The sequence below is a fragment of the Bombina bombina genome, chromosome 2 (assembly GCF_027579735.1).
Source record: "Bombina bombina isolate aBomBom1 chromosome 2, aBomBom1.pri, whole genome shotgun sequence".
Classification (NCBI taxonomy): domain Eukaryota; kingdom Metazoa; phylum Chordata; class Amphibia; order Anura; family Bombinatoridae; genus Bombina; species Bombina bombina.
Genome location: NC_069500.1, coordinates 1,037,491,873 through 1,037,516,054, shown reverse-complemented (window position 1 = coordinate 1,037,516,054; position 24,182 = coordinate 1,037,491,873). Strand labels below are relative to the sequence as shown.

General features: G+C 39.0%; 1 protein-coding gene across 1 annotated transcript in view; it reads right to left on the bottom strand.

Moving 5' to 3' along the window:
- INTU (inturned planar cell polarity protein) overlaps positions 1–24,182 on the bottom strand; it is a 473,020-nt gene that overhangs the window by 392,512 nt on the left and 56,326 nt on the right. Inside the window, exon 2 of the mRNA XM_053703638.1 lies at positions 5,230–5,807. Within this exon, the coding sequence (XP_053559613.1) occupies positions 5,230–5,807 (578 nt within the window). The remainder of the gene's footprint in view (positions 1–5,229; positions 5,808–24,182) is intronic.

The window sequence follows — 24,182 nt, the reverse complement described above, 5'->3', positions numbered from 1 at the left end:
GCGCTTTCGCTGATAAGTGGGCATATTGGCTAAAATGTTTTTGATAGAATTATCCATTACAGCCGTTAAATGTTGCATAGTAAGGAGTATTGGCGCACTAGATGTACTAGGGGCCTCCTGTATGGGCAAGACTGGTGTAGACGAAGGAGGGGATGATGCAGTACCATGCTTACTCCCCTCACTTGAGGAATCATCTTGGGCATCATTTTTACTAAAATTTTTTATGACATAAAATACATATAGTTAAATGAGAAGGAACCTTGGTTTCCCCACAGTCAGAACACAATCTATCTGGTAGTTCAGACATGTTAAACAGGCATAAACTTGATAACAAAGCACAAAAAACGTTTTAAAATAAAACCGTTACTGTCACTTTAAATTTTAAACTAAACACACTTTATTACTGCAATTGCGAAAAAGTATGAAGGAATTGTTCAAAATTCACCAAAATTTCACCACAGTGTCTTAAAGCCTTAAAAGTATTGCACACCAAATTTGGAAGCTTTAACCCTTAAAATAACGGAACCGGAGCCGTTTTTATATTTAACCCCTTTACAGTCCCTGGAATCTGCTTTGCTGAGACCCAACCAAGCCCAAAGGGGAATACGATACCAAATGATGCCTTCAGAAAGACTTTTCTATGTATCAGAGCTCCACACACATGCAGCTGCATGCCATGCTGTCCTCAAAAACAAGTGCGCCATACCGGCGCGAAAATGAGGCTCTGACTATGATTAGGGAAAGCCCCTAAAGAATAAGGTGTCTAAAACAGTGCCTGCCGATATAATCATATCAAAATACCCAGAATAAATGATTCCTCAAGGCTAAATATGTGTTAATAATGAATCGATTTAGCCCAGAAAAAGTCTACAGTCTTAATAAGCCCTTGTGAAGCCCTTATTTACTATCTTAATAAACATGGCTTACCGGATCCCATAGGGAAAATGACAGCTTCCAGCATTACATCGTCTTGTTAGAATGTGTCATACCTCAAGCAGTAAGAGACTGCACACTGTTCCCCCAACTGAAGTTAATTGCTCTCAACAGTCCTGTGTGGAACAGCCATGGATTTTAGTTACGGTGCTAAAATCATTTTCCTCATACAAACAGAAATCTTCATCTCTTTTCTGTTTCTGAGTAAATAGTACATACCAGCACTATTTTAAAATAACAAACTCTTGATTGAATAATAAAAACTACAGTTAAACACTAAAAAACTCTAAGCCATCTCCGTGGAGATGTTGCCTGTACAACGGCAAAGAGAATGACTGGGGTAGGCGGAGCCTAGGAGGGATCATGTGACCAGCTTTGCTGGGCTCTTTGCCATTTCCTGTTGGGGAAGAGAATATCCCACAAGTAAGGATGACGCCGTGGACCGGACACACCTATGTTGGAGAAATAGCTTTTCCAAACTGAAAAACCAATTGTAGCCTTTGTTACGGTTTTGTGAGTCTATTCATTTATTGCTATTTTTGATCAATAGTCTGATGTACGTTGCCCGGGTTATTTTTCACGTTGCCAGAGCTCTACGGACTAGGAGCAAAAATACAAAATAGTAAGGAACGAGAGTTTTACTTACTTAAATGCTCCTAGCCGATTCTGGAGCCTGGATGTAGATGTAGATGTCTCTTTGTAGGTGTTGCTGAAAGTAGCTTCTTTTTCGATGTCCTCAGAAGTTTTGGCTTCGTCTTTTGCTCACAGCTTAGGTGCACCGGCACAGGTGTAGTCCTCCGGTCCGCTCACAGATAGCGGCTCCTTTGTTGCAAAATTGTGAGTGTTTGTTTTGAAATCGCGGTCTCTTACTTAAGAAAGTTCAAGCGGTTTATAACAGCGATAATGTTGTAGGTATCCTTGGGAACACAATAGATAGTGTTTTTAATGGCAGTAGTGTGCTACGCGTTTCGGCCGTAAACCTTGGCCTTTTTCAAGCTATACTACTGCAATACTTCTTGGCGGGCTTTTTATACCCTATTTCAGTTTTTTTCAAACGGTCATATAATTGGATAATAGTCTCTTTATTATCTTAATTAGTCATACAATTGAATAATGGTCTCATAAGTAATTGATTGGTTACATTGTTTTGTCAAGCGAAATGTTTACCAAAGTGTTGATTTTAAACAAGTGCTGAAATTAAATCTATGCTAGAAAAATATTCGTCTAATGTTATAATGTAGCGCATACAACTTAACTTGTTAACTCAAACGATCTTTTTATATCTTTTTTGCTTATTTTATAAAAAAAAAAAAAATTCAATTTCTCTCGTTTGTTGAAGAACATTCAAAAAATATTATTTTATACAAAATATATAGAAAAATATTTTTTTTTGTAAGAACTCTTTTTGAAAATATCTAAGCGCACCAATATTTATATTGGTGCGCTTAGATATTTTCAAAAAGAGTTCTTACAAAAAAAAAAAAAATTCTATATTTTGTATAAAATAATATTTTTTGAATGTTCTTCAACAAACGAGAGAAATTGAATTTTTTTTTTTTTTTTTAATAAAATAAGCAAAAAAGATATAAAAAGATTGTTTGAGTTAACAACATCGAAAAAGAAGCTACTTTCAGCAACACCTACAAAGAGACATCTACATCCAGGCTCCAGAATCGGCTAGGAGCATTTAAGTAAGTAAAACTCTCGTTCCTTACTATTTTGTATTTTTGCTCCTAGTCCGTAGAGCTCTGGCAACGTGAAAAATAACCCGGGCAACGTACATCAGACTATTGATCAAAAATAGCAATAAATGAATAGACTCACCAAACCGTAACAAAGGCTACAATTGGTTTTTCAGTTTGGAAAAGCTATCTTTTTCAGTCGGCCGACTGTATTCCGCTACATAAAAAACATGTTTGAATAAGAATTTAATAATCACACCTCCAGAGACTTTTTCTTCCAATTACCGTTTCTAATATATTTCTTTGAACATCGACTATATGTATTTATATCTCGAGGTGTAGAATTAGTGCATACTAACAAATACCAACTAATTATTTCTACTGACGTGCAACAATTGTGAATTGAAGGTTTAGCTACACTACACTAGGTTTTCTATGTACTAGGTGTATTGCACATATAACTTAACAAATCTATATTGACCACATCTTTAGGAAAATATAAATATTTTCCAACACATATGCACTTTTCTTAGTTAGATCCCTACATACCTAGACAGAATATACTTAAAAACCCCTCTTATATAATTCCTACATTCACATGAAAGGTCATTATACCTCTCTATGATCTTTTTGTATCTTTATATTTTAATAGATTTGGTACAATTTTTATAGATTTCCGATGAACTTTTTATAGATGAACTTTTTATAGATGCACTGTTTATAGATGCACTTTTTATAGATGAACTTTTTATAGATGAACTTTTTATAGAGAAACTTATATTTTATTATAAAATAAAGGATTATATTTTTTAACTATTTTGTCTACCATTGTAATGAACTGACTGAATACAAAATTACCCATTTTAGTTTTTCCACGATTTTGTATACATATAGTAACATATTCAAACCATTCTTAAAAGTTGCAGCATTTATTTGCGCCCCAAACTCCTAAACTCTTTTCTGTACAAACATATCCAATATCAATTGGGGTTGATATCTCAGGAGTTTAAGGCCAGCCAACACTAGGCAGCGCAGGAAAGTCTTTGAAAACTCTGTACTTTTTGCTTTTAGTAGAATTGTCACCTGGGCCATGTTTTTCTGGAAATCTATGAGTTACACATACAGAAGCAACATTACTAATGCTGTTGGATAGAGAATGAATAGTGCTGTTTGGTAACATAGGTCGTGTTCTCCCTAGCACATTCTGCAGCATCTGTAACTCAAAGCTACCCTAGAAAACATGGCCATAGTGGCAACCCTATGTGTTACTTCTATTTAAAAATACCTTTATTAATCAACACAGCAACGTTTCGAGCTAGTCATTGCCCTTAAAGGGACATGAAATCCAAATATTTTTTACATGATTCAGATAGAGCATATGATTTTTAACAACTTTCCAATTTACTAATATCTAATTTGCTTCATTCTCTTGGTATCCTTTCTTAAAGAAAGCAAAACACATGAATAAGCCAATAACATGAGGCATATATGTTCAGCCACCAATCAGCAGCTCCTGGGCCTACTTAGGTATAGTTTTCAACAAAAATACCTTTAAAACTAATTATATAATGGAAGTATATAAGACAGTTTTTTAAAAAACACATGCACTCTCTGAATCATCAAAAAAGAAAAAAAATTGAGTTTCATGTCCCTTTAAGTATGATTAAGGAAATTTTAACCCGAAACATTGCTGTATTTTTGGATCCAATGTCCCGATTAATAAAGGTCATTTTTAACTGAAGAAGCTGGATGACCTTGATTTTTACAAGTTGGGCTTGTTTAGCTTCCTCCCTCCATTTGCTTTGAGGATACTTGTGCTGTCTCCTTATTACTATTTGTGAACCGTATTTGTCACCCAAGCTACTTATGGATATGTGTAATGATACAGAAGTTTTTCACTACATTATCCCTATTACTCTACCTCTTCCTATTTGCAACATGCAGAGTACCACATATTTTAATCATGCATGATGCTGATGACCGCTAAATTTGAAGAGGAGCTTCTTTCTATTCTCTGCATCTGAGTCATTTCAGTTTTTTAAAAGAGGATCCAATGTAGTAGTGTACTGGGTTACAGAGATTCTCTACATAGATCTATGCCACTTGCCCATGAGCAGTACTTTTCTAGTCACTCATGTGAAACATATGAATGAGTAATTATGTGTTTGTTTCAGTTGCCTATGCCCCGGATCATATTCTAAACATGTGCCTATGCCACAGTGGGCATATGACAACTCTTTCTTTGCCCCAGTGGATGTCTATGATTATTGGATATCAGCTGATTACTCAGGAGATGTTGCAGCTTTTAAAAATGTCAGTATTCTAATTAGTATAAAGCTTAATGAGAGTAAAGGTATCATGTTAGTAAACATTTAGATATGCAACAAAGCAATATGCAGCAACTGGTTAGTTTTGAGTTGCTTTTTCTGTTTGAATAGGTTTCGGAGATTAATGGGCAAATTCTGATATAGTGTTTCTACGCCACTAAAATAATTAAAAATAAATACAAAAGATCACAAAACAGATTTTTTTTTTTTTAAGTATCTGAAAACCAAACAGTAAAACATACACCACCATCTATCTAAGTAAGATGTGTAGCAGTTTGTAGACTTACCAATAAATATCCGTCCACATCGAATAGCTGGACTACCTTCAGCAAACCCATGTACAACAAGCTTTCCATAGGTTGTGGACCTGTGGGATCCATCTTGAACTCCTTGAATTTCAACTCTCTTACTGCTCCTTGAAGACTGATTAATAATCCCAATCAGCCCCTTAAGCAAGCCAAGTTTATCTTCTGGACCACTTTCAAGTAAATGGTTGGGATTGACATAGAGGCGGATGTCTTTATAATGCTGATGCATTATTAACCCTGTCTTGTGGCTGGAATGATGCTTGAGAATAGATGTTGGACAAGTCTGACCATTGTGCCTCACTGGACCTTTCTTACTAGTGTGCTTGTTCTTCCATATTTTTGCAAGTCTTTTGAGAGGTTGCTGAACTTTCTTACCATCTTTCTTCAGATCAGCTGAAAGGATCTGAGCTTCATTTTCAGAAAAATGAACATGATTTACTCCAGGTGACTCAAGAGGACTTAAAGGTAGAAGGGTTTCTTCTTCACTTTCACTCAGTTCAAGATAAAAAAGTTCCCCGTTCTGCTGTACACTTTCTAACCATTCAGGTTCCAAATCACTAAAAGAACATAAAAACAAAATTAAAAATGTAAAAAATGCTAAATCAGTAAAACGAAAAAAATAAAACTAGAATATACCATACAAAAGGACTATCCACTTTAAAATAAGAAGTCACTTAAAGGGTTACAGCTGCCATTCAGTCATCTCTTCAGCAATGGCAATTGCTTAGTAGAACCATAGACATACATATTGTGGGGCAAACCCTTTCATTTAATTAATCAAGGCTCTAGGTGGCCACTGATTGATCACAGTGGAAACACTAATTGCCCTGATGGACATGCAGGATACAGAAGAAAATAAGATTGAGCTGATATCTTCAATTACTCATAACAGTAAGTTGGTTGAGAAGTTTTGAAATTAAGTACACATTAACCTAAACTATAGTAACCAATGTTTATTGGGCATGCAGAAAGCTTGCAGTGTCCAGAATGTGCATTTTCATATGGTGAAAAATGAGTAGTGGTCCAGGGATAAAAAGGTTGAAAAGGACAGTAAACACCTTGGGATTTTTAAATAAAATGTTTAGTTATGTGTAATGAAACAACTTTGTAACATACTTTCAATATTTCTTTTGTACCCTTTTCCTGCAATTTACTTCCGAATATTGATGATTTTTAAGTTCAACTTAAAATACATACTGTTGTTATCAAGGCTAACCCTGCTATTTATCTTTCTCGAATTGGCAATAACTGATAACAAATGCAAAACATACTTATACTAACAATATGACTATATAATTGTGGCTAGCATTGCTGTCTGCAGACTCAAGCCCAAATAGTCTCCGCCAAATAAGGTAAATAGTGGGTGGAGTTTGCCTACTGAAGAAGGGAAAAAATGTTAATTTAAAAAACAACAACATTAAGACTTGGCTGGCATGTTATTCTATAGCAACACAACATAAATGTCAAGGTGTTTACTGATCCTTTAAATATGTAGAATACACAGTAGAATAAAACAGTTCAGTAGAAGCTTTTGACATTATAGGTTTTGGGGAATTGTAGTCCCAGATATTGGTTAGGTGTGTGTGATTGTAGGAGCCCAGCCAATTCCCCTTTCTGTGAGGTAAGAGGGGTGTAGCTCTGATCACATGATGTACGTGTAAACCATTTCCTTCTCCGTTTGTGAGAAGAAACTGAGGTAACTGGACCAGCCATTAAGCTGTTCTGCAGAAGTAATGTCATGCAAAGCAATCAAATCATTTTCTCACCTAAGAAAATGTAAATATTTACCAGCCACTTTTGTAACAAGTGTTTGAGTGTTTTAAACCCTTCATGATGGGGGCAAAAGTAAACATTTGCAGGAAACCGAAACAACACCGGGATCAGATCATGGGGGACTGCCTTCTATGCTAGGAACTTCCTCCAGTCTGATTGTTTCGTAGAAGCAGGAAGGAGCAGGACACTGAAAAAGTTAAGGCGTTCCATGCTGTCCTAACGGAATTAAAGCCTAGTGCTTTAAGGATACCATGGAATGTCCTAAATATTTTCTTGTTTGTATTATTATTTTCTTGTTATAATAAAGAATGCTTCTGCAACAAACAAACAATCTCTTTAGAAGTGTTTGGTTGAACAAAAAACTTGTAGATTCAAAAAGACCCACAATGTATTTTCAAAAGTGTTTGCTTACAATTACAATCTAAATGTTTCAAGCCATCTTTGAGGATAGCTGCAGACACAGGAGGGCAATCCACTGCATTGTGTGCTGCAACCCTGCCATGGTTGTTGTACCCAGCAGTTTACTCTCCCTTTAAAGTACCACTTAGGACCTGCAGAAACCTACTGTTGTAAAGCAGGTTGGTTGCTGCAGGTGTTCATCAATGAGTGAATTACCCTAAAGAGCGGCTGTTACCAGCATTGAGTGAAGCTACACGGTGGTCGGCTATGTCTCCCAGATGGGAAAGATCAGAGCCCTGGGATAGTAGAGACAGCAGCAGTGGTGTATGTACATTTTGTTTGGATAACAAGTAATTGAGAGACTTAACATTAAAGGGACAGTCAACTCAAAAAATGTTATTGTTTAAAAAGATAGATAATCCCTTTATTACCTATTCCCCAGTTTTGCACAGTTAACATGGTTACATTAATATACTTTTTACGGACAAACAAAATCCATGGCGTGCGGCTGGATTAGACCGGAACAGGAACCACAGGATAAAGATAATCCAATCCAGAGGCTCAGAGTGGAGTGCCGTAGCTGCAGGCGATTAACCTGCTATCAGTAATATGGAACAAAGAAGGTGCAGGCACTGGAAGTATGGATTTCCGTAAAAACAGTCCTATATTGGGCTTCCATAAAATATAAAAAGTCCATGCGAATGGCAGACACACAGCCAAGAGGGAAAAATGGCCTGATGCATTTCGCCCACCCCTAGTGGCGCTTAATCATAGGCTAACACATGTGGGACCCGGTAACCCTTATATAGGGATAAGTTTACCCCTTCTTCTAATACACAGTTAAAAACAATGACAATAACAGAAATTTAATTTTTCAGGGTCAATTAGTGTCAGGGTGCCAGGAATCAGACTGAGACGAGAAGTGCAAAAATAATCACCCCTTTATTAATAATAAAAAAATAATAAAAAGTCCACAAGTCAAATAACAAGCCAGGAGTCAAAACCAGAGCTGTTAGTCAGACGAGCCGAGTCAGGAGCCAAAGCGAATAGTCAGACGAGCCGGAATCAGGAACAAAGAAAACAGCAGAGTGAGGAACAAGCCAGGGATCAGGAACCAGGAAGGATGTCAGACAGCCAGGTAATACACAGGAACTCTCACAAACAGGTCTGAGACAACGCAAATGCAAAGCATACTGAACAGAGGCCCTTTAAATAATAAGTGATTACATCACAATTCTGAGACTGCATCCTGTCTCACACAGATGATGCACACCAGTCTGGTCATAAAAGGAAGTGCAGGAAATGAGCAGCATCCCCCACAATGCACCATAGTCGGCAAGAGAGGGGAGTAAAATGGCTGCCAGCAGCACACGGCAAACAAAACAGGGAAAAAATCCTGACAATTAGTAATGAAAATACATTCCAAATAAGGACAAAATACTTTAGTCTACATTATTACAAGTAATAGAGCATGACATTTTAAGCAACTTTCTAATTTATTTCTATTATCAAATTTTCTTCATTCTCTTGGTATCTTTTTTGGTAAACAACCTGGTTTGTTCTTGCTGATTGGTGGATAAATTCATCCACCAATAAAAAAGTGCTGTCCAGAATTCTGATCCAAAAAAAAGCTTAGATGCCTTCTTTTTCAAATAAAGATAGCAAGAGAACAAAGAAAAATTGATAATAGGAGTAAAATTAGAAAGTTGCTTAAAATTGCATGCTCTATCGTAATCACGAAAGAAAAAATTTGGGTTCAGTGTCCCTTTAAGATGGAAAATCTAAGTGAAAAAAACCTTATGCTGTATGGTATACTGAACCCCCCTGCTAATATACGCCAGAATAGAGACATAAGAATAAATTACTAGTCTTCAATCACATAATAGAATCTACACATTATAAATTATAACTAAGGAGATGAAGGTAAATACAGAGTTAATTATCAATAAAATAACATGTAACATTCCTTGTTCATACCTACTGGGACTCGTGAATGTAGTTTAAGTATCCAATATAGTTCCTTTTTATCTAAAACTCTGTTTTTACCACAATAACATAATTTATGTAAGAACTTAACTGATAAATTAATTTATTTCATATTGGCAAGAGTCCATGAGCTAGTGACGAATGTGATATACAATCCTAACAGGAGGGGCAAAGTTTCCCAAACCTCAAAATGCCTATAAATACACCCCTCACCACACCCACAATTCAGTTTAACGAATAGCCAAGTAGTGGGGGTGATAGAAAAAGGAGTAAAAAGCATCAACAAAAGGAACTGGAAATATAATTGTGCTTTATACAAAAAAACATAACCACCATAAAAAGGGTGGGTCTCATGGACTCTTGCCAATATGAAAGAAATGAATTTATCAGGTAAGTTCTTACATAAAGTATGCTTCTTTCATGTAATTGGCAAGAGTCCATGAGCTAGTGACGTATGTGATAGTAATACCCAAGATGTGAAACTCCACAGAAGAGTCACTAGAGAGGGAGGGATAAAAATAAAAACCGCCATTTTTCGCTGAAAAATTAAATCCACATCCAAAAAAATAAGTTTTTCTCATAATTGAAAAGAAAAAACTTAAAACATAAGCAGAAGAACCAAACTGAAACAGCTGCCTGAAGAACTTTTCTACCAAAAACTGCTCCCGAAGAGGCAAATACATCAAAACGGTAGAATTTAGTAAATGTATGCAAAGAAGACCAAGTTGCTGCTTTGCAAATCTGATCAACTGAAGGTTCATTCTTAAAAGCCCACGAAGAAGAGACTGATCTAGTAGAATGAGCTGTAATTCTATGAGGCGGGGCCTGACCCGACTCCAAATAAGCCTGATGAATCAAAAGCTTTAACCAGGATGCCAAAGAAATGGCAGAAGCTTTCTGGCATTTCCTAAGACCAGAAAAGACAACAAATAGACTAGAAGTCTTCCTGAATTCTTAAGTAGCTTCAACATAATATTTCAAAGCTCTCAACACATCCAAAGAATGTAAGGATCTCTCCAAATAATTCTTAGGATTAGGACACAAAGAGGGAACAACAATTTCCCTATTACTGTTGTTAGAATTCACAACTTTCGGTAAAAACTTAAATAAAGTCCGCAAAACTGCCTTATCCTGATGGAAAATCAGAAAAGGAGACACACAAGAAAGAGCAGATAACTCGGAAACTCTTCTAGCATTAAAGATAGCCAAAAGGAACAACACTTTCCAAGAAAGTAGTTTAATAGCCAAAGAATGCATAGTTTCAAAAGGAAGAGCCTGTAAAGCCTTCAAAACCAAAGTAAGACTCCAAGGAGGAGAGATTGATTTAATGACAGGCTTGATACGGACTAAAGCCTGCACAAAACAGTGAAAATCAGGAAGCTTGGCAATCTTTCTGTGAAATAAAACAGAAAGAGCAGAGATTTGACCCTTCAAGGAACTTGCAGACAATCCTTTGTCCAAACCATCCTGAATGCCAAGAGAATTTATGAGAACACCATGAAATATAAGTCTTCCAATCTTTGTAATAAATCTTCCTAGAAACAGATTTACAAGCCTGTAACATAGTATCAATCACTGAGTCGGAGAAACCTCTATCACTAAGCATTCAATTTCCATACCTTCAAATTTAAAAATTTGAGATCCTGATGGAAAAACGGTCCTTGAGACAGAAGGTCTGGTCTTAAAGGAAGTGGCCAAGGTTGGCAACTGGACATCCGGACAAGATCCGCATACCAAAACCTGTGAGGCCATGCTGGAGCCACCTGCAGCACAAACTATTGCTCCATGATGATCTCGGAGATCACTCTTGGATGAAGAACTAGAGGCAGGAAAATATAAGCTGGTTGGTAAAACCAAGGAACTGCTAACGCATCTACCGACTCCGCCTGTGGATCCCTGAACCTGGACAAGTACCTGGGAAGTTTCTTATTTAGATGGGAAGCTATAAGATCTATTTCTGGAAGACCCACATCTGAACAATCTGAAAAAAACACATCTTGATAGAGAGACCAATCCACCGGATGTAAAGTCTGACGGCTAAGTTAATCCGCTTCCCAATTGTCTACATCTGGGATGTGTACAGCAGAAATTAGACAAGAGCTGGATTCCGCCCAAGAAAGTATCCAAAGATACTTCTTTCATAGCTAGGGGACTGTGAGTCCCACCCTGATGACTGACATATGCCACAGTTGTGATATTGTCTGTATGAAAACAAATGAATGGTTCTCTCTTCAACAGAGGCAAAAACTGAAGAGTCCTGAAAATAGCACAGAGTTCTAAAATATTGATTGGTAACCTCGCCTCTTGAGATTTCCAAACCCCTTGTGCTGTCAGAGATCCCCAGACAGCTCCCAAACCGGAAAAGCTAGAGAGAGTCGAACATTGGGATTCAAGGATATTAATTGTGATATCCTTGTATAATCCCTGCACCACTGATTCAGCATACAAAGCTGAAGAGGTCTCATGAAAACAAGCAAAGAGGATCGCGTCCGATGCTGCAGTCATGAGACCTAAAACTTCCATGCACATAGCCACTGAAGGGAATGATTGAGACTGATGGTTTCGACAAGCTGAAACCAATTTTATTAGTCTCTTGTCTGTTAGAGACAGAGTCATGGACACTGAATCTATCTGGAACCTAAAAAGGTGACCCTTGTCTGAGGAATCAAGAAACTTTTTGGTAATGTGATCCTCCAACCATGTCTTTGAAGAAACAACACTAGTTGATTTGTGTGAGATTCGGCAGAATATAAAGACTGAGCTAGTACCAAGATATCGTCCAAATAAGGAAACACCGCAATACCCTGTTCTCTGATTACAGAGATTAGGGCACCGAGAACCTTTGAAAAAATTCTTGGAGCTGTCGCTAGGCCAAATGGAAGAGCGACAAATTTGTAATGCCTGTCTAGAAAAGAGAATCTCAGAAACCGATAATGGTCTGGATGAATAGGAATATGAAGATATACATCCTGTAAGTCTATCATGGACATATAATGACCTTGCTGAACAAAAGGCAGAATAGTCCTTATAGTCACCATTTTGAAAGTTGGCACTCTTACAAAACGATTCGAAATTTTCAGATTCCGAACTGGCCTGAATGAGTTTTCTTTCTTTATGACAATGAATAGATTTGAATAAAACCCCAGACCCTGTTCCTGAAACAGAACTGGTACGATTACCCCTGAAACTCTAGATCTGAAACACACTTCAGAAAAGCCTGAGCCTTAACTGGAACGTATGAGAGAAAAGAAATCTCAACTGTCTCTGCCCAACTGATTATCTTGGATACGTCTATCATCGCTAAGGAACTCCTTGTTCCCCTCTGATGATTGACATAAGCCACAGTCGTTACATTGTCCGACTGGAATCTGATTAATTTGGCCGAAGCCAACTGAGGCCACGCCTGAAGCGCATTGAATACTGCCCTCAGTTCCAGAATATTGATTGGAAGTAGAGACACCCTGAGCCTTCAGGGAATTCCAAACTGCACCCCAGCCCAGAAGGCTGGCATCTGTTGTCACTACGAGGGTCTGCGGAAACAAGTCCCCTGGGACAGATGATCCGGCGACAACCACCAAAGAAGAGAGTTTCTGGTCTCTTGATCCAGGTTTATCCGAGGAGATAAATCTGCATAATCCCCATTCCTCTGACCGAGCATGCACAGTGGTCTGAGATGAAAACGAGCAAACGGAACGATGTCCATGGCCGCTACCATTAATCCAATTACCTCCATACACTGAGCCACTGATGGCCGAGGAAAGGACTGAAGTGCTCGGCAAGTATTCAGAATCTTTGATTTTCTGACCTCCGTCAGAAATACTTTCATGGTTACCAAGTCTATCAGAGTTCCCAAGAAAGGAACCCTTGTCTGTGGGACAAGAGAACTCTTCTCTATGTTCACCTTCCAGCCGTGAGTTCTCAGAAAAGACAACACTGTGTCCATGTGAGATTTTGTCAGATGATATGATGACACCTGAATCAGAATATCGTCCAGATAAGGCGCCACAGCTATCCCTTGTGGTCTGAGAACCGCCAAAAGAGACCCTAGAACCTTCGTGAAGATTCTGGGTGCTGTGGCCAACCCGAAAGGAAGAGCCACGAACTGATAATGTTTGTCCAAGAAAGAAAACCTTAGAAACTGTCAGAGTATTTCAGTTATGCTGCTTTTCCTTTAAGGTGTACTAACCAATCACAGGTACACACTCCCTTTATCACACCTGCTCACACCCCCAAGCTTTGCTTAGTAATTTGTAAAACTCCCTGAGAGACATACTTGTTCCTGAGCTAACTACCAATTTAACTATACTTTAAACAACCTAAGGATTTCAAAGTACTATTCAACTATTTCTATCTGTGTGAGCAAACCTAATCTAATCCTTTCAGAGTGTTTATTTATATTTCAGACTGATTCAGCCTTTGTCTCATCTCTCCCTGAACTGGATGCCTGCAGTTTTCACAGACTTCCAGCTGCACTCAGCTAATCAGACTGCAGCCTGTTCCACATTTTCACAGACTGATTTACCTAACCAAGGAGTGTAATATCCAATCTCATCAAAGGTAACTCTCAAACCTTGTTCCATAATTGTTTCAGCTTTAATATTGTCAGAAATCCTTCTGAGCTCCGGATAAGTGATTGTGGTGACATCACACGCCAAACACCGCGCCTCTCTCCCTCAACACAGGATCTCATCTCTGCATGTCAGCTGCAGCTTCAACTGAAGGGAGACAAGCAAATCTGATCCGGTTAGTTAACTAAAGTATAAGATTTCTATGTCTAATGACTGTATGACTACTACTTGCATTTATTCCTGAACTACAAAGTACCTTGCTAACTTACTAATTTCCTGTGCTGTTTGTATCCGACTGTTAGCTAAACAGTTCAGAATATCCTACCAATATTAAAAGGATTAATTTACACCAAATCAACCTGGTGTCACTTCACATAGTGTTCACTTTCTGATTTGGTGTCACAAAACACAATTTTATTGTCTTTAAATTTAACAGTTACTCAAGTTAATACTGTTAATGTTACAGAAACCGATGATGATCCTTGTGAATAGGAATATGAAGGTAAGCATCCTTCAAATCCATGGTAGTCAAATATTGACCCTCCTGGATCATTGGTAAAATTGTTCGTATTGTCTCCATCTTGAATGATGGTACTCTTAGAAATTTGTTTAGACACTTGAGGTCTAAAATGGGCCTGAACGTTCCCTATTTTTTGGGAACCACAAATAGGTTTGAGTAAAACCCCTGTCCCTGATTTTGGAACCGGACAGATTACTCCCATAGTAAAAGGTCTTTTACACAGCGTAAGAACACCTCTCTTTTTATCTGGTTTGCAGATAATTTTGAAAGATGAAATCTCCCTCTTGGGAGAAAATCCTTGATTTCTAATTGATAACCGTGGGTCACTATTTCTAGTGCCCAGTAATCCTGAACATCTCTTGCCCAAGCCTGAGCAAAGAAAGAGAGTCTGCCCCCTACAAGATCCGGTCCCGGATCGAGGGCCACCCCTTCATGCTGTCTTAGGACCAGCAGTGGGTTTTTTGGATTGTTTACCCTTATTCCAGTTCTGATTGGGTCTCCAAACTGACCTAGATTGGGTAAAAGTCCCTTCCTGCTTTGAAGAGGAAGATGAAGCAGGGGGTCCTCCTTTAAAGTTCTGAAAGGAACGAAAATTATTCTGTTTACCCCTCATTTTAACTGACATCCTGAGGTAGGGCATGGCCCTTACCTCCTGTAATATCAGAAATGATTTCCTTCAATTCTGGCCCAAAAAGGGTCTTAACTTTAAAGAGAATAGCTAAAAGCTTATGTTTTGATGACACATCAGCAGACCAAGATTTAAGCCATAATGCTCTATGTGCTAAAATAGCAAATCCTGCATTTTTTGCCGCTTATTTAGCAATTTGAAAAGCGGCATCAGTAATAAAAGAATTAGCTAGCTTAAGAGCTTTAATTCTATCTAAGATATCATCTAACGGAGTCTCAACCTTAAGAGGCTCTTCTAGAGCCTCAAACCAAAAAGCTGCTGCAGTAGTTACTGGAATAATGCAAGCCGTAGGTTGTAAAAGAAACCCCTGATTAACAAATAATTTCTTTAGTAAACCCTCTAACTTCTTATCCATAGGGTCCTTAAAAGCACAACTATCCTCAATTGGTATAGTAGTACGCTTAGCTAGAGAAGATATAGCTCCCTCTACCTTATGGACCGTTTGTCATGAGTCCCGAATAGTATCTGATATGGGAAACATTTTCTTAAAATTAGGAGAGGGAGAAAACGGTACACCTGGTCTATCCCATTCCTTTCTAATAATTTCCGAAATTCTCTTAGGAACCGGAAAAACATCAGTGTAAGTAGGTACTTCCAAATATTTATCCATTTTACACAACTTCTCTTGAGGAATCACAATAGGATCACAATCATCCAGAGTCGCTAAAACCTCCCTAAGTAACAGGCGGAGGTGTTCAAGTTTAAATTTAAATGACATAACATCCGAATCTGTCTGAGGCAAAACATTCCCTGAATCAGAAATCTCACCCTCAGACAGTAATTCCCTTATCCCCAACTCAGAGCACTGTGAGGGAACATCAGAAATAGCTACTAAAGCATCAGTGGATTCAGTATTTACATTGATACTTGATCTACTGCGTTTACCCTGCAACACTGGTAATTTAGACAATACCTCTGTAAGGGTAGTTGACATAACTGCAGCCATCTCCTGCAGAGTAAAAGAATTAGACGCATTAGAAGTACTAGGCGTCGCTTGTGTGGGCGTTAAAGGTTGTGACACTTGGGGAGAATTGGATGGCATATCCTGATTCTCTTCAGACTGAGAATCATCCTTAGGCACACTTTCTTTATTTAAAATATGCTTTTTACATTGTAAGGCCCTTTCAGTACAAAATGTAAGAGGAGGTTGCACAATGGCTTCTAAACACATAGAACAATGAAAAACCTCAATGTCAGACATGTTGAACAGACTAGTAGTACCACAAAAGTCGTATAAACACTTATTTATTGCAAAAAATAAACATTTGAAAAAAACATGTACTGTGCCTTTAAGAAAGAAAAAGTGAACAATTTTTCTAACATGTTCAAAAAACATTAAAGGGCCACTGTAAGTAAATATTTTCTATGGCTGTTACTAACTAACTACCCCAAATACGCTTTTTATCAATAGCATTTCATTAACATATCTCTACAGTATATCAGAAATCTTGTCTGCAAATGTAATTGTTTTCCAAACCCACTCCGTGGGTATCCTTTGCTCTGTACCAATCCGTTTACAATACCTAGGTTTCAAAATGGCACTTTAAACACAATTTCATTGGTTTAAGTATTTTGAACACGCAGTGCTGAAAATAGTGGGCAGGATAACGTGACATCATCAGGGAATAAAAGATATAACTTTTATAACGTTATGAAACTTCGTTTTAGAGAAAATATAGGTCAGTAGGTTTTAATTAATGTTTATTAACTTTAATATGTTAGTTGTTTGGCTTAAAAATTATAACAGAAAGTAATCCTTTAAATTAACCCCAAATTTGACTAAATATCGTTGGTTAATCCAAAAATTACTGCACCCAGAAGCAAGGGCAGAAATGAGGCTTTAGAAGTACTAATATCAACTATTAATCAAAAGATAGATAAAAATACCCTCTGTGGCACCTACCTGCCCCCAGGGTACTTCAAAAGAAGTTTTCAACCCTTCAGACCAACTACACAGTCCAGGAGCCTTCCAAGTCACTGCTTGCTGCTGCTTAGCTTGAAGGAATTGCGCATCTAAGCGCGCAAAACTAAGCTCCGCCCCTTAAGGTCAAAGTCAGAGTAGGCCCAAACAAAACCACATGGAAGTGCGGTTTTGCACCAGAGTAAAAGTATACACAGAATACAACCCTCAAACACAAAACAAACAAGTTTTAAATGCAAAAAATAAAAAACGTAACATCGTTTTTTACATTGTCTCCCATGTCACATAATGCCCAAATATCAACTAAAGAAAAATATAATATAGGGACTCTAGTAACATCCTTCTTATAATAATAGGATTTACTGCTTACCCCATTCCCATATAGGAAAATAATGCCAGCCAGTTCTGATACACTAAGTCTCCTCAGAAAAAAAGGCTGCACATACCTTAATGCTGCTTGTAGCATGAAACCGGTCTCCACACTGAAGATGTCTCATGGTTACCTTCAGAAGTCTTTGTGGGAACCAGCGTGGATCTTAGTTACAACTGCTAAGATCATCAACCTCACGGCAGAAATCTTCTTCCATATCCACCTGAGGAAAATAGTACGCACCGGTACCATTTAAAATAAAAAACTTCTTGATTGAAGAAACTAAAACTAACACCTCACTTTACCATATCTTCCTAGTATAACACAGGCAAAGAGAATGACTGGAGGTGGAGGGGAAGGGAGGGGCTATATATACAGCTCTGCTGTGGTGCTCTTTGCCACTTCCTGTTAGCAGGAGGTTAATATCCCACAAGGATGAAATCCGTGGACTCGTCATATCTTTGTAAAAGAAAAACTCCCTTCCCCCTAGTGATAGTTGAAATAATTGAATCCAACTGAGAACCAAATAAATTGTTACCATGGAAAGAAAGATATAGTAATCTAGACTTAGATACCATGTCAGCATTCCAATATTTGAGCCACAAAGCTCTTCTAGCTAAAATAGCTACAGACATAGATTTAACATGAATATTGATGATATCAAAAATAGCATCACAGATAAAATGATTAGCATGTTGAAGCAAGCGAACAATGCTAGACAAATCAGAATCTGTTTCCTGTTGCGCTAAGCTTTCCAACCAAAAAGTTGATGCAGCTGCAACATCAGCCATGGATATAGCAGGCCTAAGAATGTAGCCAGAAAATAAATACGCTTTCCTTAGATAAGATTCAAGTTTCCTATCTAAAGGGTCCTTAAAAGTACTATCTTCCATAGGAATATTAGTAAGTTTGGCAAGAGTAGAAATAGCCCCATCAACTTTGGGGATTTCTTTCCCAAAACTCCAATCTAACTGCTGGCAAAGGATACAACTTTTTAAACCTAGAAGAAAGAATAAAAGAAGTACCAGGCCTATTCCATTCCTTTGAAATCATATCAGAAATAGCATCAGGAACTGGAAACACCTCTGGAGTAACCACAGGAGGTTTATAAACAGAATTTAATTGTTTACTAGTTTTAGTATCAAGAAGACTAGTTTCCTCAATATCCAAATTAATCAACACCTTTTTTAATAAGGAACGAATATACTCCATCTTAAAGAGATAAGTAGACTTGTCAGTGTCAATCTCTGAGGTATGATCTTCTGACCAGATAGATCCTCATCAGAGGAGGATAATTCAGTAAGTTGTCGGTCATTTGAAATTTCATCAACCTTATGAGAAGTTTTAAAATACTTTTTACGTTTATTAAAAGGCGGAATAGCAGACAAATCCTTCTGAATCGCATCAGCAATAAAATCTTTTATATTCACAGGAATATAATGTACATTAGATGTTGAAGCATAAAAAAGGCAAGAGGCATATAGGAAGTGGGGTTTAACCCCTTAATGACAGAGGACGTACCAGGTAAAAAAAAAAACTCCCCTTAGTGACAATTGACGTACCTGGTACGTCCTCTGCTTTTTGAAAGTGCTGGGAGCGATCATGATCGCTTCCAGCTGCTTACAAGGGATTGTAGCGATGTCTCAATATTGAGACATCACTGCAATCCCCTATATTACACACACCGATACAGAAAGGGCCACTCTGTGGCCCTCTCTTCATCGGCCATTGATGGCTAAACAGGTGTTCACGTTGGTGGGTGGGAGCAGCTTCCTTCGGCATGGTAGACTGTTTGCCATTTTATTATTTCCTCTCTTACCGATCATCAGGGGCATATTATGGCCTAGGCCAACAAGGCCGGTGCCTAGGGCAGCAGATTTGGAAGGGGCAGCACATCTGCCCGATCCTCTCTCTGAAAACAAGCACACAGTACAGTGAGCGATAAAGAGAAGACAAGGCACGTGCGCTGATTAAGGTCACTCTTCACACGCCGTGCTCCTTTAAACCTTTGCTTCATTTAGAGGCGCTGGCATTTTTGCAGTGGAAGCGTTCTTGGTGAGAAACTTGCCCAAGGATATGCTTACAAGTTGAGGCTGAAGGAGAAGACCTTGTCCCCATATGCTGCCTCCCCTTGTCAGCTGTGGTGGGTCTGCGAGCACAGTGCTTATTGCAGGTCTTAGTAACTAACAGATTGGATGCGTCTTTGCACTGCTTAGATCAGCTTGTGATGCATAAACTCTCAGCGCTAATGTATGTTAGCTACTAATAACTAGCTTTCTCTGCATTCATGAACCCATGGAGTAAATAGTAAATGGACACTTAAAAAGTTTAATTACTTGAATGATGGTAATTAAATGTATGTTGCTGCATGTGAAGGGCAGTGATTGTTTCAAAGTATATTCTTCTTTCCCTCCCTTCCACTCTCCCTTCTTTCCCTTCCTCCCTCAACTCCCTCCCTTCTTTCTCTCAACTCCTTCCCTTGCTCCCTTCTTTGACTCCTTTCTTTCCCTCCCCACTTTTATCCTCTCCCTCCCCCTCCCCACTTTTCTCTCTTTCCCTCCCTTCTTTCCTTTCCCTCCCTTTTCTCCCCTTCTTTTCTCTCCCTTCTCTCAGGGACAAAATGGTATGATATGCATGCAAGTGTTTCTCTAGCCCAATTTCTTTTGAATTGTTATGAAAAAAACAAACATTTTACACACTGACCCAAAAAAAACCTTGGGGGGGGCAGCAGAATTTTGAGTGCCTAGGGCAGCACAAAACCTAAATACGCCACTGCCGATCGTACATTTTGGGCGGTTGCGGCCAGGGGTGGAGTGGGGGTTGGGCGTGTGCGCGCGCACGCAAAGTGTGCATTAAAAAAAAAAAACAATGCAGATGAATGCGGATCTCTGTAGTTTAGTAAGGGATCTGGGAGGGGGAGGGATGTAGATTGTTGAGGGGGGCCAGCTACACTACAGAAAATAAATGCTTTGTATAAAAAAGTTAAAAAAAAAAAAAATTGGGGGGGCAAATTGGGTAATGGCAGACAGCTGCCAGTACCCAAGATGGAGGCAAATATGTAGAGGGGGTCTAGGGGAGTGATAGAGAAATGTATGGAGGGATCAGGGAGGTTGTGGGGTAAGGGGGGATCCATCACTGCAGACAGTATGAAAAAAAAAAATGCTTTTTATTTCAGTACTGGCAGACTTTCTGCCAGTACTTAAGATGGCGGTGACAATTGTGAGGTGGGGGAGGGAAGAGAGCTGTTTGAGGGGGGTCAGGGGGGGATCAGGGGGTGGGATGTGTCAGGTGGGAAGCTGATCTCTACACTAATGCTAAAAATTAACCCTACAAGCTACCTAATTAACCCCTTAACTGCTGGGCATATTACAAGTGTGGTGCGCAGCAGCATTTAACGGCCTTATTATTACCAAAAAGCAACGCCAAAGCCATATATGTCTGCTATTTCTGAACAAAGGGGATCCTAGAGAAGCATTTACAACCATTTGTGCCATAATTGCACAAGCTGTTTGTAAATAATTTCAGTGAGAAACCTAAAATTGTGAAAAATTTAACAGTCTTTTTTATTTGATCGTATTTGGCGTTGAAATGGTGGCATGAAATATACCAAAATGGGCCTAGATCAATAATTTGGGTTGTCTACTACACTAAAGCTAAAATTAAACCTAAAAGCTCCCTACAAGCTCCCTAATTAACGCCTTCACTGCTGGGCATAATACACATGTGGTGTGCAACACACAATGATCGCCCAAAGAATGTATACAGCTTGATGAAGACATTAAATTAAATACAGGTAGAAAACCCTTTATCCAAACTGCTTGGGACTAGAAATGGTTTGAATTTCGGAATAGTTTGGATTTTTGAGTATTTGCATCTGTAAAATGAGACAGTTTGGAGATGGGAGGGGACTAGGGCTGGGCGATAAATTATATATTTATATATATTCCTACATATAAGACAGCACTCACTGGATATGTAGTAACACTTAGCTTTTATTGTAGAGTTTCAATTGGTAAAAAGTCCCATGACGTGCCTAACTAACCTTTATCAAATGGATCAGTGGTTTATCAGGCAGATGGAATAACCTGACATCCGGAAAACTGGTTAAAAACTTCAAGACGCTGCAGCCTTAAATACCCTCCATGTCCACAAAGTGCCTGTTTGAAACAGTGCCTGTTCGAAAACACGAGCGCGCATCCCATAAGACACGGCCCTTCCAGTTCATGTGGTGAGCTTCCATTGGTGCAATCAACACCATCAGCATAAACATCCTCGTCAGCACTGAGATCAAGCGCATGGCTAATTAGCATATGCGATGCTGCATATGACATATAGGGAGTACCGGGAATGTCTCAATAAGGAAACTGCAGTGTCAATACAAAAGGATGTTAAAAATACTGTACGCAATGAACATGGTCCAAATGGATCAGATATGTAATACTGTGCATTTCAAAAAAACAGAATTTATGTTTACCTGATAAATTTCTTTCTCCAACGGTGTGTCCGGTCCACGGCGTCATCCTTACTTGTGGGATATTCTCTTCCCCAACAGGAAATGGCAAAGAGCCCAGCAAAGCTGGTCACATGATCCCTCCTAGGCTCCGCCTACCCCAGTCATTCGACCGACGTTAAGGAGGAATATTTGCATAGGAGAAACCATATGGTACCGTGGTGACTGTAGTTAAAGAAAATAAAATATCAGACCTGATTAAAAAAACCAGGGCGGGCCGTGGACCGGACACACCGTTGGAGAAAGAAATTTATCAGGTAAACATAAATTCTGTTTTCTCCGACATAGGTGTGTCCGGTCCACGGCGTCATCCTTACTTGTGGGAACCAATACCAAAGCTTTAGGACACGGATGAAGGGAGGGAGCAAATCAGGTCACCTAAATGGAAGGCACCACGGCTTGCAAAACCTTTCTCCCAAAAATAGCCTCAGAAGAAGCAAAAGTATCAAACTTGTAAAATTTGGTAAAAGTGTGCAGTGAAGACCAAGTCGCTGCCCTACATATCTGATCAACAGAAGCCTCGTTCTTGAAGGCCCATGTGGAAGCCACAGCCCTAGTGGAATGAGCTGTGATTCTTTCGGGAGGCTGCCGTCCGGCAGTCTCGTAAGCCAATCTGATGATGCTTTTAATCCAAAAAGAGAGAGAGGTAGAAGTTGCTTTTTGACCTCTCCTTTTACCTGAATAAACAACAAACAAGGAAGATGTTTGTCTAAAATCCTTTGTAGCATCTAAATAGAATTTTAGAGCGCGAACAACATCCAAATTGTGCAACAAACGTTCCTTCTTTGAAACTGGTTTTGGACACAGAGAAGGTACGATAATCTCCTGGTTAATGTTTTTGTTAGAAACAACTTTTGGAAGAAAACCAGGTTTAGTACGTAAAACCACCTTATCTGCATTCTCTTCCCCTAACTGAAGTTAATTGCTCTCAACAGTCCTGTGTGGAACAGCCATGGATTTTAGTTACGGTTGCTAAAATCATTTTCCTCATACAAACAGAATTCTTCATCTCTTTTCTGTTTCTGAGTAAATAGTACGTACCAGCACTATTTGAAAATAACAAACTCTTGATTGAATAATGAAAAACTACAGTTAAACACTAAAAAACTCTAAGCCATCTCCGTGGAGATGTTGCCTGTACAACGGCAAAGAGAATGACTGGGGTAGGCGGAGCCTAGGAGGGATCATGTGACCAGCTTTGCTGGGCTCTTTGCCATTTCCTGTTGGGGAAGAGAATATCCCACAAGTAAGGATGACGCCGTGGACCGGACACACCTATGTTGGAGAAAGTCATTTTAGTGCAGGCCAAGAGAGAATGATGTTACATATATCAAACGTGTATAACTGCATAAGTAGCAGGATCAGGGTGATTTGAACACGTAGGCCAATCAAATTGATGGAAAGCCAAGATGTAAGTGACGGGAGATCAGCACACAAGTGTCAGTCAGTGGTTACAGACAAATGGTGTCTGTTTTCATCTGATGAAAGGGCCATAATCCAATTGAATGTTGAGACCTTTAGGTTCTACCGTATCTAAGGTGTAAATCAATTTTGTTTTGCGTTGTAATAAAGCTTTACGGCGGTCACCACCTCTACTCAGAGGTGGTATATGATCAATGATCATAGTCCTTAAACTGGAGACACTGTTTCTGCTGAAAAAAAAGTGACGTGCCACTGGCTGATCTGAACATCCCTTCTTGATAGCTTCCCTGATAGCATGTCTATGGTTGGCCATCTTTTCACGAAAGGTGGTGATAGTTTTCCCCACGTAAAATAAAGAACAAGGCCATATCAAGATGTAGACAACATAGGTGCTACTGCAAGACAACCTGTGTTGTATTTTGTAGCGTTTGTTGGAATGTGGGTGCTGGAATGTAGGGCCCATCTGCATACCATTGCATGTGATGCAGTCCCCACACCTGAAGCATCCTTTCTTCGCAGATTTGAGCCATGTGTCCTTTTGATAGGATTCCTTGGGGTCAGTTTTGACCAATATGTCTCGAATATTCCTGGCTCTTCTGTAAGCCATATGAGGAGGTTTCAATATCCAATTCGATAAGCTCCTGTCGGTCTGTAATACATCCCATCGTTTGCGGACTGCCCCAGTAATGCGGCTGTGATCAGGTGGTGACAAAATTCAAATGTGGGGTCAGGGCCTGTGTATGGTCCTTAGCTTGTTCCAGTAACGAAGCTTGGA